We start from the raw sequence: 20,880 nt of genomic DNA on the forward strand, positions 1-20,880 counted from the left end.
ATTTCTGGCCTCTCGGTTACCATTCAGCTTTCTCTATTCTGACATGGATATAATATTGATTGTTGCCTTGTTGCATCCAGGACATATTGCTGCAGGAAATTATCCCGGAAACACTCCACAGCTGCTTGGCTGCCTCTCCCAATCTATGTTAAAGTTGGTTAAACACTTGCTTAATTTCTGTATTTGTGCTCTTTGTTACTTCTTCAAGGAATGCAATACGGCTGGTCAAGTGGTGTGATTATTTTATTTATATCTTCTAGATGTTTTTACATTACATCTTTGAGTAAACCTCCCAATATCTTTCCTACCACCCAAGGTTAAGCTATAAAATTCCCTGGACTTGTGCCATCTTCCATTTTAATTATAGTAACATAGAAACATTGAAACAAGAAGCAGGAGTAGGCCATTCAGCCCTTTGAGCCAACTCTGCCATTAAGTTGCATAATCAAATTCAATATTCTGATCCCCCTTCCTTCCATATCCCTTGATCCCTTTAGCCCCAAGAGCTATATCTAATTTCTTCTTTAATTATACTAATCACATAAGCTCTCTGCCAGTGCCCTGCCTTTAGTCCCTTTCTTAGTGAGTCTCCACAAATATATAATAGTGCCTTTACTATCTCTTTCCTAACTTCTTTCAATATTTGTGGATGCAATCCATCTGGGTCAGAGATTTTATCCTTTTTAGCATACACAGTATCCACAATAAGATTTATCAGCACTTTTTGTATTTGTTTAATTTGTTTCTTGCATGTCTTTGGCCTAGAATGATGGAATTATAAGCTGCAAAAAATTGTTACCAATTATTTTTATTCCAACATGACATCCATTACCCTAATTCAACTGCACTGGGTGCTACAGTCCAGGGAATCATTAAACTAATCAAAATGAAATTTCGTATGATAGGGGCATCATTTATAACCATTTTACTCAAAGGCAACAATTTTAGGTTCATGAAAATAATACTAATATTTCACTTGTACCCTGTCAAACAGTAATAAAGCCACATCACTTAGAGGTTTCCTCGTTTACAAGTGACGGTCTCTTTTTAAAAAGGATATAGGAAAAGGGCAGGGTAATGAGTCTAAGCGCATCTCGCTTTCAGTGCTGGCCCGAATGTATTTTTCTGTAAAATTCTATGATGCAAGCTGAATATCCCTCATATTACAACTATGTGCAAAAGTGCATAGGTTAAATTTCCAGATTTCTCATTATAGTTTTTATACCTGAAAGAGATGAAAAGGGAAGCAAAACAGAATGAGATCCAAGGTGCTCCTCTGCACCAGGGCACTGGAGTCCTGGACTGAAACACTGACTGCTTCAACCTACAAAATTTAACAAAGAACAGACGGATTAGTGGAGCCTTTTGTTTAAGTAACTCTCTCCAACGCCCTGCCATTAACAGAGTATGTTCTGGTTCGATCTACCAAAATACATCATCTCACATTTATCTAAATTAAACTCCAACTACCAGTCGTCAGTCCATTGGTCAAGATCCCATTGCAATCCTAGATTATCTTCTTCACTATCCCCTATGCCACCGATCTTGGTGTCATCTGCAAACTTACTAACCGTGCCTCCTGAGTTCTCAAGCTTTGTTTGAACATTCCTTTGTGGCCTTGCTCTCCCCTTGGTTGAGGGGTCAATCACGAGGGGACATAGTTTTAAGGTGAGGGACATTAGATTCAGAGGGGATTTGAGAAAAAATGTTTTCACTCAGAGTGGTGAGAATCTGGAATCATTGCCTGGAAGGTAGTGGATGCCGGAAACCTTACAGCCAGTATTTCAATGAGCACTTGAAATATCATAACATTCAAGGACAAGCGCTGGAAAATGGTATTAGTGTGGCTTTAGTGGTAATTAATTCTTGTTGTGAATTCAATGGGTCGATGGGCCTTTTCTGTACAGTACAACTCTATGACTCCCTATCTCTGTAAGCTCCTTCAGCCCCAAACCCTCCAAGATAACTACACTCTCTTAATTTTGGCCTCTTTAGCATCTCCTATTTTAATCATTCCACTATTGGTGGCTGTGCTTTCGCTGCCCATGCCCTAAACTCTGGAATTCTCTCTCTAAACTTTCTTCCTTTAAAATGCTCCTTAAAACCAAGTGTTTAGTTATTTGCCCTAATATCTTCTTTCATAGAAATCATAGAAACCCTACAGTGCAGAAGGAGGCCAATCGGCCCATCGAGTCTGCACCGACCACAATCCCACCCAGGCCCTACCCCCACATATTTACCCGCTAATCCCTCTAACCTACGCATCTCAGGACTCTAAGGGGCAATTTTGAACCTGGCCAATCAACCTAACCCGCACATCTTTGGACTGTGGGAGAAAACCGGAGCACCCGGAGGAAACCCACGCAGACACGAGGAGAATGTGCAAACTCCACACAGACAGTGACCCGAGCCGGGAATCGAACCCAGGACCCTGGAGCTGTGAAGCAGCAGTGCTAACCACTGTGCTACCATGCCGCCAGATGTATGGTTTCATATTTTATCTTTATAAAGCCCTTGTGAAGATCTTGGGACATTTCATTACATTAAATACAAGTTGTTATTGATTAAAGTATCCCTGCTAAATCTAAGTATGGTTAAGTACCTCTAAACAGAGTGATCAGTTCACTAAAAACAGACTTCAAAATTGTGCCCATCCAAAATATTGTTACAGTAAATGTTTGATACAATTATTTATCATAAAGTGAAACATTTCACTACTTAAAACATTACTGCTGGAGTCATTCATGATTCATTTAGTCAATAATATTATGAAAATATTTTAAAGATATTTGGTCACCTCACACTTACTATGCTATATCCAAAGAAAGGAAGCCTTTTTCAGAACATTACACAATATTCTGTAACTGCTTTAAGTACAAGACATCCACACCATTTTTGCAACAGCCTTAGAAAGGGAACAATATCACAATACGCTATGATGTTGCACCTCCATTGTCTTTTTGTACCATTGCTCATGTACTGTGATATTGTATCCCAATGCCCTTGCATAGAATTTCACCTCCCTCCATTGTTCTTCTGGAGTGCAATTCCTGCACTGCCATATCAAAATTATACTTTTCTTTCATATCAATACTTCTACACTGCAATGAAGTCCCATTATTCTCAAGTGTCAATACTTGTGCACCATAATTTACCATTGAGCTGAATTAGAGTGAACATTAATAATCCGCTTTGGATTTAGTGAATTTAAATTGCAATGGCTGCAATACGCAAACATCATTGTGGGGCTCCAAGAAGCTTTGACACAAGCAGACTTCTGGCTAGCAACAATTAATAAGAGAAAAAGGAGGCAAATCTCTCAGAACCAAATGATCAAAGATTGCTGAAGCAGTTAAAAGGCAGAACACAAGGCTTTGAGTGAGGAATCTGCACCTAAATGAGGCCGACACATTCTAACCACAGATTACATTGCATCATAGGGAGGTTGAATATAGATGGACAACTGCATTTTTGAAGTCTCTTAACTGTGGGAGATGGAGAATTTTGTTTATATGTTATGATTTGGAATGTGCTGCATGAAAGATTGGTGGAAGCAGATTGAATAGCAACTTCCAAAAAGGAATAGATATATACTTGTACAGGAAGGATTGCAGAACTCTGAAAAAATTAGCAAATTAAGATTAATTAGTAGCTCTTTCAGAGAGCTGGGACGGCACAACAGACCAAACAGCTTGCTTCTGTGCTATACTATTCTATGATTCCATGATATCAAGCCCCATTGCTCAATGAGCAATTCTCATCAGAATAAAAGCATTTTAACTCTGATAGCTGCAAGCAAGTTGCAAGTTCTTCCTTATGAAAGTAATCATAGAATCCCTACAGTGCAGAAGGAGGCCATTCAGCCCATGAAGTCTGCACCAACTTTCTGACAGAATATCTTAACCAGGCCCTCACCCCCATCTTATTTCCATTAATCACACATTTGCTATGACTAATCCATTTAACCTACACATTTCAGGACACTAAGGGGCAATTTTACTATGGCCAATCCACCTAACCCGCACATTTCTGGACTGTGCAAGGAAACCGGAGCACCTGGAGGAAAGCCATGCAGACACGGGGAGAATGTGCAAACTCCACACAGTCACCCAGAATTGAACCCGGGTCCCTGGCTCTGTGAGGCAACAGTGCTAACTATTGTGTCACTGTGCTGCCCAAAAGAATGCTATTCCAATTAACTATTCAGGGTGTCCAATTTCTCTATAATTGCACAAGTTTTACATAAGAGATTTAAAGAGATTTCATGGCAGAAAGTTTGAGCAAAATCACAGCAAATACTCATCTTGAAACTAAATATACTTACTCTAGGTTTTAAACTTCATTTGATTAGATATAACTGATTTAAGTAGAGAAGGATTTACATACTAATATAAAAAGCTCAGTACCATCAGTTCAATGTCACTGCCAATAATATAAAGTTGGTCCTCCATAGAAAGTTTCCGATTCAGATGGGCAAGTACATAGGTGATCCCTGGTAACCGCACAGTAGGGCTGGTCAGAATGCTCCCCCAAAGGGCACTGTAAAATGCAGACTGCTCCACTGCAGCTGCAACTTTCTCCAGCAATGTGTTTGCTCTGTATACAAAGAAATACAATTTAAATAATTTTATATGCGTCTCTTTCAACAATTTTATTCATCAAAAGTAACCAAACTTTTTAGTTCATGACTCTTTCTAGAAATGCTATTGGACACAACTAGGTAAATCTAATTTGTTCTGTATCTTATGAACAGAGATTTGGAGTGATGGCCAGAGAGGACAGATGAGATTTGTTTGGGTGGTTTGGTACCTAGGGACCAGATAACTGCAACTCATTGTTTGCCAGATGATCTTTTTCTGAATATTGTGAAAACAATCTAGCTGAAAAATCGCCCATCATTGGTCCCCAGCAACAAAGAACAAAGAAAATTACAGCACAGGAACAGGCACTTTGGCCCTCCAACGTGCACCGACCATGCTGCCCGTCTGAACTAAAACCCCCTAACCTTCTGGGGACCATATCCCTCTATTCGCATCCTATTCATGTACTTGTCCAGACGCCCCTTAAAACTCACTATCGTATCTGCTTCCATGGACTCCCCCAGCAGCGGGTTCCAGGCACCCATCACCCTCTGTGTAAAAAAACGTGCCTCGTACATCTCCTTTAAACCTTGCCCCTTAAACCTGTGCCCCCTAGTAGTTGACTCTTCCACCCTGGGAAAAAACTTCTGACTATCCACTCTGTCCATGCCCCTCATAATCTTGTAGACTTCTCTCAGGTCTCCCTTCAACCTCCGTTGCTCCAGTGAGAACAAACCAAGTTTCTCCAACCTCTCCTCATAGTTAATGCCCTCCATACCAGGCAACACCCTGGTAAATCTTTTCTGTACCCTCTCCAAAGCCTCCACAACTTTCTGGTAGTGTGGTGACCAGAACTGAACACTATATTCCAAGTGCAGCCTAACTAAGGTTCTATAAAGCGGCAACATAACTTGCCGATTTTTAAACTCAATGACCCAGCCGTGAAGGCAAGCATGCCAAGATAATGACATTATCTTGTAAATTGAATTTGTATCTATATATGCCCTGTTTGTGAACAGAACTCCCACTCATCTGATGAAGGGGCAGTGCTCCGAAAGCTTGTGGCTTGTGCTACCAAATAAACCTGTTGGACTTTAACCTGGTGGTTAACTGGGCGGCACGGTGGCACAGTGGCTAGCACTGCTGCCTCACAGCTCCAGGGGCCCAGGTTCGATTCGCAGCTTGGGTCACTGTCTGTGTGGAGTTTGCACATTCTCCTCGTGTCTGCGTGGGTTTCCTCCGGTTTCCTCCCACAGTCCAAAGATGTGCGGGTTAGGTTGATTGGCCATGCTAAAATTGCCCCTTAGCGTCCTGGGATGTGTAGATTAGAAGGATTAGCGGGTAAAATATGTAGGGATATGGGGATACGGCCTGGGTGGGTCGGTGCAGACTCGATGGGCCGAATAGCCTCTTTCTGTACTGTAGGGTTTCTATGATTTCTATGGTGTTGTGAGACTGCTTACTGTTCTATAACCAAGCCAGTTCTTTATCTACCTTGCCAGCTCACCTCTGAACCTATGCAACTTCACCTTCTGCACCAGTCTGCCATGAGGGACCTTGTCAAAGGCCTTACTGAAGTCCATGTAGATAACATCCTTAGAATCTTAGAAACCCTACAGCACAGAAAGAGGCCATTCGGCCCATCGAGTCTGCACTGACCACAATCCCACCCAGGCCCTATCCCCATATCCTTACATATTTACCCACTAATCCCTCTAACCTACGCATCCCAGGACACCAAGGGCAATTTTAGCATGGCCAATCAACCTAACCCGCACATCCTCTGCCCTACCCTCAATCATCTTCGTCACTTCCTCGAAAAACTCGATCAAGTTAGCGAGACATGACCTCCCCTTGCCTCTCGCTAATACGTCCACTTATTTCCAAGTGGGAGTAAATCCTGTCTCGAAGAATCCTCTCCAATAATTTCACGGTGGCACTGCTGCCTCTCAGCGCCAGGGACCAGGGTTCAGTTCCTGGCTTGGGTCACTGTCTGTGTGGAGTCTGCACATTCTCCCTCTGTTTGCGTGGGTTTCCTCCGGGCGCTCCGGTTTCCTCCCACAGTCTAAAGATGTGCGGGTTAGGTGGATTGGCCATGCTAAATTGATCCTTGGTGTCAGGGGACTAGCTAGGGTAAATGTATGGGTTATGGGATAGGGCCTGGGTGGGATTGTGGTTGGTGCAGACTTGATGGGCAGAACGGCCTCCTTCTGCACTGTAGGATTCTATGATGTAAGGCTCACCGGCCTGTAATTACCTGGATTATTTTTTTGCTACCTTTCTTAAACAAAGGAACAACATTGGCTATTCTCCAATCCTCTGGGACCTCCCCTGTAAGAAGTCTAACAACACCAGGTTAAAGTCCAACAGGTTTATTTGGTAGCAAAAGCCACTAGCTTTCGGAACAGGCTGTTCCTTCGTCAGGTGGGTGGGAGTTCTGATCACAAACAGGGCACAAAGACACAAACTCAATTTACATGAATAATGATTGGAATGTGAGTCTTTACAGCTAATCAAGTCTTAAAAGGTACAGACAATGTGAGTGGAGGGAGCATTAAGCATAGGTTAAAGAGATGTGTATTGTCTCCAGACAGGACAGCTAGTGAGATTTTGCACATCCAGGCAAGTTGTGGGGGTTACAGATAGTGTGACATGAACCCAATATCCCGGTTGAGGCCATGAATTGCTGGCGAATGATTTGTGACCCCTTTTTGCCCTCCTCACTCCTGCCAGTGCAATAAGAAATGAGAACAACAAATGAATGGGCTGCAAAAAATTTTCAAAAAATATTTTATCATGGCCATATATAGGGAGGGTTCAATATTTCCCACCCCATCATAAAAATGGAATTGCAGTGACTTAAGATCTTCCATGGCCCCTCTCATGTTAGACCAGTTAATATGCTGTTTTATAAATACAAGAGGGTGACAGCATGTAAAAGAGAATGATTTATCCTTCAAGATGTGACCGTTCAAGTCCACAGCCATTCATTAATTAAATGGAGAACCGAAGGACACTAGAGTAGGTCATTCTACAAGATATTTGCAGATTTTCTATCTCAACTCTTCCTTTCTGCTATGGGTCAATGATTTCCCTGAGGGCTCTTCTTGAGATTTTCTTGTGATTACCTTTTGTTTTTTGGTGGCTACCTTTTGGTTTTCATTTTACCTTTTCCATTCGCACCAATTATTTATTAGGTAGTGTAGCCGTGTATGTTGAATTTTTGTATTGTCTTTATTTATGTTGAAATTTGTTTTCGTGTATTCCTTCTTTAGATGAATAAGATAAGATATATATTATTGAATCTTTTAACTAAGAAGAAACCCTCACTCATGCTTCATTAGATGTAGACTCGACTAGTACAGCATATTCCTGGCTGGTCTCCTGTATTCTACCCTCTGTAAACTTTAGATCATCCAAAAGTCTGCTGCTCATGCCTCAACTCGCAGAAAGTTCCTTTCTCCATTACCTATCGCACTGATCTACACTGGCTCCCAAACGAGCATCGTTTCAGTTTATTTATTAGTGTCACAAGTGGGCTTACATTAACACTGTAATGAAGTTACTGTGAAAATTCCCTAGTCGCCACACTCCGGCACCTGTCTTGATTTTAAAATTTTCATTATAAGCTCCCCAATTTTAACTGTTCCACCACTGGTGGCATTGCTTTCAGTTGGCTAAACCCTAAGTTCTGAACGACACTCCCTGCACCTCTCTGCTTCTCTGCCTCACTTTCTCTCTTTAAGACACTTGTTAAAATCTGCCTCTCTCACCAAGCTAAAAGCAAATTACTGCGGATGCTGGAATCTGAAACCAAAAGAGAAAATGCTGGAAAATCTCAGCAGGTCTGGCAGCATCTGTAAGGAGAGAAAAGAGCTGATGTTTCAACTCAAAGCTTTGACAAAGTGTCGTCTGGACTCGAAACGTCAGCTCTCTTCTTTCCTTACAGATGCTGCCAGACTGCTGAGATTTTCCAGCATTCATCATAGAATCCTTACAGTACAGAAAGAGGCCATTCGGCCCATCGAGTCTGCACCAACCACAATCCCACCCAGGCCTTACCCCCATATCCCTACATATTTTACCCACTAATCCACGCATCTCAGGACACTAAGGGCAATTTTTTTTTTAACATGGCCAATCAATCTAACCCGCACATCTTTGGACTGTGGGAGGAAACCGGAGCACCCGGAGGAAACCCACGCAGACACGAGGAGAATGTGCAAACTCCACACAGACAGTGACCCAAGCCGGGAATCGAACCCAGGTCCCTGGAGCTGTGAAGCAGCAGTGCTAACCACTGTGCTACCGTGCCGCCCCTTCTATTCTCTCTTTTCTTTCACCAAGCTTTTGTCCATTTGACCTACAACCTGCTTCTGTGGCTCAAAGTCATACTAAATGCTCCTGTGAAGAACCTTGGAACATTTGATTATGTTAAAAACACTAACTATATTTAGGTTACTGTAATGATTTAAGTTACTGTGATCTAAATAGTGCTTTGTTGCTAAGGCTTTGAAGCCTCCTAACAACACCTTCTGGTCCCCCATCTTTAAACTTAGTTCACTAGCACCAAAGCTTTGTCCAGATTATCTGTATAGATCGGGTGACTCCAAGGCACTTCACTCAATAACTTTTTCAACCCCATCCCCATATTGTAGTGTAGTCCTTCTTGTCTTCTGTCACTTTGCCTTTTCACTACTTGAGCAAGATCTACCATTACAAAACCTAATCTGAGGTATCAAAACAGCAGTGGTCTAATGTATAATTTGAATAAATAATAATCATTTCCTGTGATGCATTTTCTTCCTGTGCATTTTTTTACCCCACTGTAAATGCACCAGTAAAATAATGATTTATTTTAAAATTGGTTCAGTTTGACTCCAACCATTATACAGACCAGCTACACAGGTTCTGTTAGGCATGCAAAGCTGTGGTACTTGGGCCTTTTTGCAAAGCTGTTGCAATCACTCCCACAGTCAATTCCTTCATTCAGAACTTAGGATAGAAGTGGGGGACTGCTGTGCTGCTTGAGCTTGAGATATCCCACCTAGGGTTTCTCCCAGGGAGAGGGTACAGATTGGGAGTTACCAGAGTGAGAGCAAGGGGTCCAAGCCAGGTCCAAAAGAAGGTAAAAGTGTTTTCTTACTGCAAACGTAGCTAGCCCAGCACAGAACGAGCAAAATATAAATTTAATCCAAAGGCTCTTTTCAGAGCTACCCATCGATCTGTGATAAGGCTGCTTAGTCGGAGACAGTCAGAGGTGGAGCTATTGTAATAGATTGACTGACAGGTTCACTTGTGTTTTCAGTTACCTGTCTCAATTGCATTCTGGTCCGCCCAGGCTCCAGACTGCAATTTCTTTTCCCCAAACGGTTGCTCGATGAGACAGTATTTCCCTAGAAACTTCTCCCCACTGAGCAACAAAATAAACAAAATTCTGTGGATGCTGGAATCTGGGCAAGAACAGAGGATGCTGGAAAAAGTTAGCAGGTCTGGCAGTATCTGCAGGGAGAGAAACCAGAGTTAATGTTTCGAGTCCATTTGGCTCTTCCACAGAACACTTCTGCTGAAGCACCAAATAGACTTGAAACATTAACTCTTGTTTTCTCACCCGACAGATACTGCCAGACCTGCTGACTTTTTTCAGGATCCTCTGTTCCCATTGAGCAATAGTTTGGAAAAAATTCTCCCGGGTCTCCCGTCCTTGCTGCTGTCTCAAATCACAGATTCTATTTCTGGAGGAGCAGTAAGATCAGGCAAGACAGAACCTGTGACTGGAGGAGAAGCAGCTTCTCATAGACTCTGGGGGTGATTCTCCCATCCCGCTGTGCTGCTTTTTCAGGATGCGGAGATGCCAGCGTTGGACTGGGGTAAACACAGTAAGAGTTTTAACAACACCTGACGAAGGAGCAGCACTCCGAAAGCTAATGGTATTTGCTACCAAATAAACCTGTTGGACTTTAACCTGGTGTTGTTAAAACTCTTACTCTGTTTTTTCAGCACAGTGGGCCGGGAGACTCTAGCTGCGGCTGATTTGGGCTGGGCGTCTGGGCCGGGTGTCTGGGCCTCCGCGCATCTCCTAGTGCCGGATTTCCATCACCATCAGCTCTGCAGCAGCTCAGTGACATGCTATTCAAATAGCATTAGCGGGCCCGGGACTGAAATCTCGGGGCCTGTTAGCCTCTTCTCTCCAGCTCCCTCCCACCCCACCCCTACACCTCCCCACCACACACACAACCAGGGGTTTACTCCCACTGGAGTGAAGGTGGGGGATGGGGGGGAAAATCGAGGCCCCCCAGAGGGTCGAGCACATGGGGGGGTGCCCCCTGGGCATTGCCACCTTGGCAGTGCTGGCCTGGGCCCCCAGCACTGCCCAAGGGGCAAAGTGCCATCTTGGCACTGCCCACCAGGCATGGGGCAGTGCCAAAGGGCAGGGCCTAATGGGGGCAATCAGTGGGGTGGTCCTGCTGCCACACTGCAGTTGGGATCAGTGGGGGAGGGAGGGAGGCCAGCAATCGGGTCACTGGAGCGGGGGAGGGGGGGTCACATGGCTGATGATGCCAGGATTGTGGAGGGCTGGCCAGCAATTAGGAGGCCGGCAGGCAGGAGCTACTGCACATGCGCCGAACTCGGTGCTGAAAGATCGGCGCATACACAGTGGCCCGCTCAGCAGTATGCTGTCGGCCTCTCCAGCAGGAATAAGCGCCCCGCCCACTGGTTTCTGGAGTGAATCACACTAGTGCACAGAGTGTGGGAGATTCATTTTGAAACTCTCGCTGAAAAAGCCAGCCTGATTTACTCCAGTTTTTACACGAATTTGACACTTAGAATTTTTGGGGGAAATCCTACCCTCTGCTTCTCCCATTTACTGAAGAGGAGCAAATTTTCTTTTATGGCTTTAATCCATGATTGAATTTTTTGGGATTTTTTGGGGGCTTTTGACACTCATCTGCCCTTCCTGTATATTTTGATCCCAATTTCCTGCACTATCCCCATATCCCTTAATAAGTATATAAGAGGATCAGAATTTAATTATTATTTGCCCAAGAAATTGTGGAATGTACTGTTCAGTTTACAACTCAGAAGTATCTAGTGTTTTAAGATTGCTCCATTGCCTAAATGCCAGTATGCCAGTTTTCTACGTACAATTAATTATTTTGAATTTCACTATTTGTAATGATTGTTCTTGGCAGTTTGCTGCCAGAAATTTGCTCAGAATAAATTTGTTTAATTGTGCCTGTACTTAAGTGATAAACTGAGCATTGTGTGTAAAATATGATGGAAACAAGAAATGCATGCCCACCTACTCCTTAAAATATTAGGAACCAGTGGGTACCTCTCACTCCAATTGCTACCCAAAATTTTCTGCTTTGGAATTTCTGATTAACTTTGTATCCTCCTTCCTTCACTCCCCGTCACTCAAATCAGCTTAAATGTATCATTCTTTTTTTCCAAAACTCAGCATAACTTGTACTTACAAAAAGACTGAACCTTAGAATAAAGACTCTCCTTTTGTTCTCATACAGATACAAGTAATAACATTTCCTATCAAATAAATATTGACAGATAATCAGAGACTTCCTTTTTATTTTAAAATTCAACTTGTGAGAAAGAACCATTTAGATAAGCATTTGAAGCGCCACGGCATATACGGCTGTGGACCAAGTGCTGGAAAATGGAATTAGAATATATAGGTGCTTGATGGTTGGCACAGATACGATGGGCAAAGAGCTTCTTGCTAAGCTGTAAAACTCTTATGACTCTACTTTCACAAGTGTTATTGTTGTTTTTGTCATTATTTGCCGATTCTTAAAATCTGTCCAATCTTCTGACCTACCACTAACCTTTTTTAGATTTGTACCGTGTTCATGGAACTTCGTGGACCATACTTGGTAGTATGGTGAGAAATTCTGGGCAACATGCCTTGGGTGGAATATAGTGGTCTTTGTGGCGGTGCATCATTGGTTTACCAGAATGTAATTTGGATTCCATGGGGTTAACTACAAGTTTATGTAAACCAGAATTCCCTAGAATTTTGAAATTCAAGGAGGGTTTGATAGAAGCTTTGAAGATATCAAAGGGAACAGCTAGAGCAGAGAAAAAAAATCTATTTCCATTGATTGGGGAGTCAAAGACTTGGGAGCATTCTTTAAAAATTAGGATCAGATCTCTCAGGAGTAAAATTAGGAAACACTGCATCACATAACAGTAGAAGACGTTTGGAACTCACTTCCACAAACTGCAATTGATACCAGATCAAACTGTGGCCAAGTGGCCAATGGCCTGAGCAACTGGGCCTGAGACAGAATTAGATAATCCAAATTAAACAGCACTCAACAGCCGCCACAGCCAGGCCTGATGGGAATTCGGACAGGCCAAGTTTGAACACAAACGCAGGTCAAAGCTGAGCAAGGGCAAGTCTGAACTTGTCCTGGAAGCTGGAACTGGAGGTGCTCAGCCCTGACCAAATAAGGATAGTATGTGTGTATTCCCCAGTATCGGTCAAACTCTCTGGCACCTCGGATTCCCGCTGTTGCCTTATCTAGAAAGGGACTACATGAACCCTGTGCACCCGAAGATGGACACAAAGGGGGACTGGCGTCTTCCATATATGGAATCGGCAATTCCATTGGGTGCTGTGACAACACCCAGTAGCTTCATGGGCTGAAAGTAGGCAAACCCTCCAGAAGGGCACAAAGAGGAGAAGACATCTGGAGGCCACCCCAGCGAAGACCTACAATGAAGACTAGGCAGAAACCCAGTGGTGATGGAAGACGGCATGCGAGACCAATCTTCGCGAAGTTGACCCTGAGCCAGACAGACAACAGAACTCAGCAAATCGGACTCAGTAGCCCGGTCAAATTCATGGACACGAGGAGTATCAGAAATCTCAGACAGATAGCAGAAAGCATTAAGTTATTATGGGATAGAAACATAGAAAAACTACAGCACAAAACAGACCCTTCGGCCCCACAAGTTGTGCCGAACATATCCCTACCTTTCAGACCTACCTATAATCCTCCATCCTATTAAGTCCCATGTACTCATCCAGGAGTCTCTTAAAAGACCCTATTGAGTTCGCCTCCACCACCACTGACGGCAGCCGATTCCACTCGCCCACCACCCTCTGTGTGAAAAACTTCCCCCTCACATCTCCCCTGTACCTACCCCCCCCCCCCCCCCCCCCCCAGCACCTTAAACCTGTGCCCTCTCGTAGCAGCCATTGTCACCCTGGGAAAAAGCCCCTGAGAGTCCACCAGATCTATGCCTCTCAACATCTTGTATACCTCTATTAGGTCTCCTCTCATCCTACGTCTCTCCAAGGAGAAAAGACCGAGCTCCCTCAGCCTATCCTCATAAGGCATGCCACTCAATCCAGGCAACATCCTTGTAAATCTCCTCTGCACCCTTTCAATCTTTTCCACATCCCTCCTGTAATGAGGCAACCAGAACTGAGCACAGTACTCCAAGTGGGGTCTGACGAGGGCCTTATATAGCTGCATCATTATCCTAAACTCAATCCCTCGATTGATGAAGGCCAGCACACCATACGCCTTCTTAACCACCTCCTCCACCTGCGGGGCCGATTCCAGAGTTCTATGGACCCGGACCCCAAGGTCCTTCTGATCCTCTACAGTACTAAGAGTCTTTCCATTCATATTGTACTCCTTCATCCCATTTGACCTGCCAAAATAGACCACTACACATTTATCTGGGTTGAAGTCCATCTGCCACTTCTCCGTCCAGTCTTGCATCCTATCTATGTCCCTCTGTAACTTCTGACATCCCTCCAGACTATCCACAACCCCACCAACCTTCATGTCGTCGGCAAACTTACCAACCCATCCCTCCACTTCCTCATCCAGGTCATTTATGAAAATGACAAACAGCAAGGGTCCCAGAACAGATCCCTGGGGCACATCACTGGTGACCGACCTTCATTTAGAAAAAGACCCATCTATACACACTCTCTGCCTCCTTAAACCTGTTGGACTTTAACCTGGTGTTGTTAAACTTCTTACTGTGTTTACCCCAGTCCAACGCCGGCATCTCCACATCCTTTGGGCAAGCCAGTTCTGGATCCACAGGGCAGCAGCCCCTTGGATCCCATGCCCTCTCACTTTTTCGAGAAGCCTTGCATGGGGGACCTTATCGAACGCCTTGCTAAAATCCATATAAACTACATCTACCGCTTTCCCTTCGTCAATCTGTTTCGTCACATTTTCGAAGAACTCCACCAGGCTCGTAAGGCACGATCTGCCTTTGACAAAGCCATGCTGAGTATTCTTGAGCATACTAAACCTCTCTAAATGCTCATAAATCTTGTCCCTCAGGATCTTCTCCATCAGCTTACCAACCACTGAGGTTAGACTCACCGGTCGGTAATTTCCTGGGCTATCCCTATTCCCCTTCTTGAAAATAGGAACCACATCCTCCAATCCTCCGGCACCTCTCCCGTCTCCATCGACGATGCAAAGATCATCGCCAGAGGCTCTTCAATCTCTTTCCTCGCCTCCCACAGTAACCTGGGGTACATTCCATCCGGACCTGGCAACTTATCTATCTTGATGCCATTCAAAGATTCCAGCACAACCTCTTTGTTAAAGTCCACATACTCAATCTTTTCAGTCCACCGCAAGCCCACAGTACATCCGCCCAGGTCCTTCTCCTCTGTGAAAACCAGGGCAAAATACTCATTAAGCACCTCTGCCATTTCTACTGGTTCCATACAGATTTTCCCGCCTTCACCTTTTATAGGCCCTATTCCTTCACGTCTCATCCTTTTTTTATAGAACGCCTTAGGATTTTCCTTAATCCTACCTGCCAAGGCCTTCTCGTGACCCCTTCTGGCTCTCCTAATTTCCTTCTTTGGTCCCTTCCTACAAGCCGTATACTCATCTAGATCCCTATCTTCGCCAAGCTCTCTGAACCTTTTGTACGCTTTCCTTTTCTTCTCGACTAGGTCCCGCACAGCTTTCATGCACCACGGTTCCTTTAACCTACCAACTCCTCTCTGTCTACTCGGAACGTTGTCCTGTCGAACTCTAGACAGACATTCCTTGAAAAACTGCCACCTCTCTTCAGTACATTTCCCCGAGAATACCTCCTTCCAATTTACTCCTCTAATTTGCTGCCTTATGTCTTCATATTTCCCCTTACTCCATATAAACGCTTTCCTAGCTTGCCTGATCCTCTCTTTTTCCAATGCAAGCATTGAGATAGAGTTATGGTCGCTATCCCCAAGATGCTCTCCCACTGAGAGATCTGACACCTGTCCAGGTTCATTGGTCAGTATCAGATCAAGTCCAGCCTCTCCTCTTGTAGGCTTGTCCATATGCTGTGTCAAGAAACCCTCCTGAACACACCTAATGAACTCCTCCCCATCCAATCCCCTTACCCTAGGGATATTCCAATCTATGTTTGATATAGGATCTGAGAGTTGTTTTTGTACAGAGTTTGTATGATAAGCATTTGTTAATAAAATTGAGTAACTGCGAATCGACTCTTGTCCTTTGTTTGTCTCACGAGTAATAGCACCTGGGTAAATGAGTTTTAGTGCAAACTGCTCAAAGTGTCTAATTTCCAGACAACAAAGCGTAAGTTTTAAATTTGAACTTGATACATTTTGTTATCCATATAGATGGAATTAGGACTCAGATCAAACATTTTTGCTGTAAATGGTGGGATAGGTTTGCAAGGCTACGTGACCTAATCCTGTCCTATGAAAGGCTTTAGGGAGTCAGCCCCTGATTTACTTTTGTAGCCAAAGTATTCATGTGGTTGGTCCTTTTGGTCCTGACCAATAGCGACCCAGAACATTGATGGTGGTGGGTTTGACGATAGTAATGCCATTGAAAAATCAGAAGTAATGGGTCACTACAGAGCAGTTGATTGTACAAGGATATTTTGAGAAAATATACATAGAACATAGAACATAGAACATTACAGCGCAGAACAGGCCCTTCGGCCCACGATGTTGCACCGACCAGTTAAAAAAAAAAACTGTGACCCTCCAACCTAAACCAATTTCTTTTCGTCCATGAACCTATCTACGGATCTCTTAAACGCCCCCAAACTAGGCGCATTTACTACTGATGCTGGCAGGGCATTCCAATCCCTCACCACCCTCTGGGTAAAGAACCTACCCCTGACATCGGTTCTATAACTACCCCCCCTCAATTTAAAGCCATGCCCCCTCGTGCTGGATTTCTCCATCAGAGGAAAAAGGCTATCACTATCCACCCTATCTAAACCTCTAATCATCTTATATGTTTCAATAAGATCCCCTCTTAGCCGCCGCCTTTCCAGCGAAAACAATCCCAAATCCCTCAGCCTCTCCTCATAGGATCTCCCCTCCATACCAGGCAACATCCTGGTAAACCTCCTCTGCACCCTCTCCAAAGCCTCCACATCCTTCCTGTAATGTGGGGACCAGAACTGCACACAGTACTCCAAGTGCGGCCGCACCAGAGTTGTGTACAGTTGCAACATAACGCTACGACTCCTAAATTCAATCCCCCTACCAATAAACGCCAAGACACCATATGCCTTCTTAACAACCTTATCTACTTGATTCCCAACTTTCAGGGATCTATGCACACATACACCTAGATCCCTCTGCTCCTCCACACTATTCAAAGTCCTCCCGTTAGCCCTATACTCAACACATCTGTTATTCCTACCAAAGTGAATTACCTCACACTTCTCCGCATTAAACTCCATCCGCCACCTCTCGGCCCAACTTTGCAACCTGTCTAAGTCTTCCTGCAAACTACGACACCCTTCCTCACTGTCTACCACACCACCGACTTTGGTGTCATCAGCAAATTTGCTAATCCACCCAACTATACCCTCATCCAGATCATTAATAAATATTACAAACAGCAGTGGCCCCAAAACAGATCCCTGAGGTACACCACTTGTAACCGCACTCCATGATGAATATTTACTATCAACCACCACCCTCTGTTTCCTATCCGCTAGCCAATTCCTGATCCAATTTCCTAGATCACCCCCAATCCCATACATCTGCATTTTCTGCAGAAGCCTACCATGGTGAACCTTATCAAACGCCTTACTAAAATCCATATATACCACGTCCACTGCCTTGCCCCCATCCACCTCCTTGGTCACTTTCTCAAAAAACTCAATAAGGTTAGTAAGGCACGACCTACCTGCCACAAAACCATGCTGACTATCACCTATCAATTCATTACTCTCCAAATAACTATAAATCCTATCCCTTATAATTTTTTCCAACATCTTGCCGACAACAGAAGTGAGACTCACTTTGGCTCTCGGCAATACATGTATTGCCGAGAGCCAAATTAGACATTGATGCCATATTATTTTTATATTGAAAGCAAGTGCATGGAGAATTGCATTTCTGAAGAGAATCTTGTATCTAGACATGAAGAAGAAGCTATCTTGGATTTAGGTAAAACAAGCACAAGAAGATGGTTAGACTGATCGTCATTGATAGGCACTACAGATGCTACTTAAGCAACCCCAAATCTGGAAGCTAGTCATACCCCGCTCCATGAGAAAATGAACTGGTTCATCATGTGAGGAATCATGAGTGGATCTGAACACATCAGCAATTTGCTCGCTTCTGACCGCGTAACATCATTGATGAAGCATCCAAAGATGGTTGGGCTAGTCATTGGCCAAGGAACACCTGCAGTGATGCCTTGGGGCTGAGTTGATTAGCCTTCAACAACCATCTTCCTTTGTGTTAAATATGACTCCAGCCAGTAGGGAGTTTTCCCCAATCCCAATTGACTTCAGTTTTAATAGAATTCATTGATGTCATATGAAGTCAAATGTTGCCTTGATGAGTCTCAGCTCACATCTCTGGAATTCAGCACTTTTGTTCATATTTGAACCAAGTAGTCCTGGCAGTACCCAACTGATGTGGAGATGATGTGGAGATGCTGAACAGTGCGCAGCTTGTTATTGATAAGTGAAGCTTGATGGCACTGTTAAAACGACTTCCTATCACTTTGCTGATGATTGTGGGCTGGCTGATGGGGTGGTAATTAGTCAAATTGGACTTGCCCTGGCTATTTGTGAACAAAATACCTGGGCAATTTTCCACTGTTGGATAGATGCCAATGTCAGAGCTGTACCAGAAGTTTGGCTGGAGGGACAGCTAGTCCGAAGCACAAGTTGAGATGTTGTTGGAGCTCATAGCCTTTGTTTCAGCATGCTTAGCCATTTCTTCAAATCATGTGGGGAACCAAATCGGTTGAAGATAGGCATCTGTGATGGTGGTGCATCACTTTCTCAGCTGAAGATGGTTGCAAACACCTCAGATTGGACTTATGCGCTCATAATGTAGGTTCCACCATCATTGAAAATGAGAGTTTTCAAGAAGCCTCCTCCTGCTTGTTGCTAAACTGCACACCACACTTTTCAATTAGATGTGGCAGTCCTGCATAGGATTGCCTGGATCCACTGGTGGGAGCGGGGGCCCGGATCCACTGGTGGGAGCGGGGGCCCGGATCCACTGGTGGGAGGATCACTTAACTCCGGCAAGACATGCTGCTTTTCATACAAACCTTATAGCTTCACCATTTTGAAGCATTTGCAAGGTGCACCTTGGTGTCACTACCGAGCATAGATCACCATAAAGCAAGGCCTTTGGCATTCTGGAATCCTCCATGAATGACACGTGTCCTGCCCACTCAATTGATATTGCATTAGAAGGCAAGATCAGCTCTGCTAAGGACTTAAGTGGCAAGCAACACTCGCACCACACAAGTGCCAGGCAATGACCCTCTACAACAGGAGAGAATCCAAACAGTTCCAAAAATCTCACCATGACAGTCATTGATATTACCATCACTGAATTCCCCACTATCAACATCATGGCGTTACCAGTGTCCAGAAACTAAAGTGGACTAGCCATATAGATTCTGTGGCTACAAGAGCAGGTCAGAGGTTGGGAATTTGGCACAGTAACTCATCTCCGAACCCTAGGGCCAACTACAAAGATGCGTGATAGAATACTTTACACTTGCCTGGATGAAAGCAGCTCCACCATCCAAGAGAAAGCGTCCTGCTTTATTAGCACCCCATCCACCACTTTCAGCATTCACTCCCCCCAGCACTGACACAGTAGCAGCAGTGTGTACCATCTACAAGATGCACTGCAGCAACTCGCCAAGGCTCCTTTAACAGCACCTTCCAAACTTGTGATCTCTACCACCTCAAAGGCCAAAGATAACAGATGCATGGGAACACCACCACCTGAAAGTTCCCCTCCAAACCACACATTACCCTGAAAGTATTGGGGCGGCACGGTAGCACAGTTGTTAGCACTGCTGCTTCACAGCTCCAGGGTCCCGGGTTCGATTCCCGGCTCGGGTCACTGTCTGTGTGGAGTTTGCACATTCTCCTCGTGTCTGCGTGGGTTTCCTCCGGGTACTCCGGTTTCCTCCCACAGTCCAAAGATGTGCGGGTTAGATTGATTGGCCAGGTTAAAAAAAAAAAATTGCCCCTTAGAGTCCTGGGATGCATAGGTTAGAGGGATTAGCGGGTAAATATGTGGGGGTAGGGCCTGGGTGGGATTGTGGTCGGTGCAGACTCGATGGCCGAATGGCCTCCTTCTGCACTGTAGGGTTTCTATGATTTCTATGATATATCAACACTCCTTCACTGTCACTGAGTCAAAACTGTGGAACTCCCTTCCTAACATCATTGTGGATGTCCTTACACTGCATGAATTCAGTGGTTCAAGGTGGTGGCTCATCATCATTTTCTCAGAGGCAATTAGGGATGAGCAATAAATGCTGGCCTCGCCAGCAATGCCCACATTCCTTGAAATAATTAAAAAAATAACCTGCCAACTGAAGTTTATGATGGATTTAAGACAGCACAGATGGAAGTGCTTGAGCAGTCACATTTGTTTTCTTCACAGAACCCATGATTCTGATCCCTACAAGAAGATGGTGATGACAACCACTCTGTAGGCTTGAGCTTTGGTAGTGATGCATACTGTATGGTTTTGCCAGGCACACTTTGAGAAGCAGCCAAAAGAGCAGTAGACCTTGATAGTCAACTATTTGTCTTTGTTGACAATGGCATCATTTGAGACAATGACACCCAGATAGGAAAACTGTTCTACTGTATTGAGGTTGCTGCTGTCAATGCTGATCTGTGATGGATTAGAATTTCGTCATAATCATGGTTGATACTACACTGCCGTTCCCTTGAGGATAATAGCAAGAGCAAAGTGCTCAGAATATTGGTTCTGGACGGACGTTTTGATTTATGATCACCGCTGTCATAGAATCAT

The 20,880-nt window shown here is 44.2% G+C and overlaps 1 protein-coding gene across 8 annotated transcripts in view; it reads right to left on the bottom strand.

The window, feature by feature from the left end:
• Positions 1–20,880, bottom strand: part of dop1a (DOP1 leucine zipper like protein A) — a 352,103-nt gene that overhangs the window by 252,099 nt on the left and 79,124 nt on the right. For all 8 annotated transcript variants that reach the window (XR_013499663.1, XR_013499664.1, XM_078230041.1 and 5 more), the window contains 2 exons: positions 4,407–4,596; positions 1,226–1,324 (listed from right to left, as the gene is read on the bottom strand). Coding sequence is in view for 6 of the 8 variants with exons in the window: in XM_078230041.1 (XP_078086167.1) it covers positions 1,226–1,324; positions 4,407–4,596 (289 nt within the window). In the remaining 2 variants the exon portion in view is untranslated. The remainder of the gene's footprint in view (positions 1–1,225; positions 1,325–4,406; positions 4,597–20,880) is intronic.

Source organism: Mustelus asterias, chromosome 15 (genome assembly GCF_964213995.1).
Source record: "Mustelus asterias chromosome 15, sMusAst1.hap1.1, whole genome shotgun sequence".
NCBI classification, from domain to species: Eukaryota; Metazoa; Chordata; class Chondrichthyes; order Carcharhiniformes; family Triakidae; genus Mustelus; species Mustelus asterias.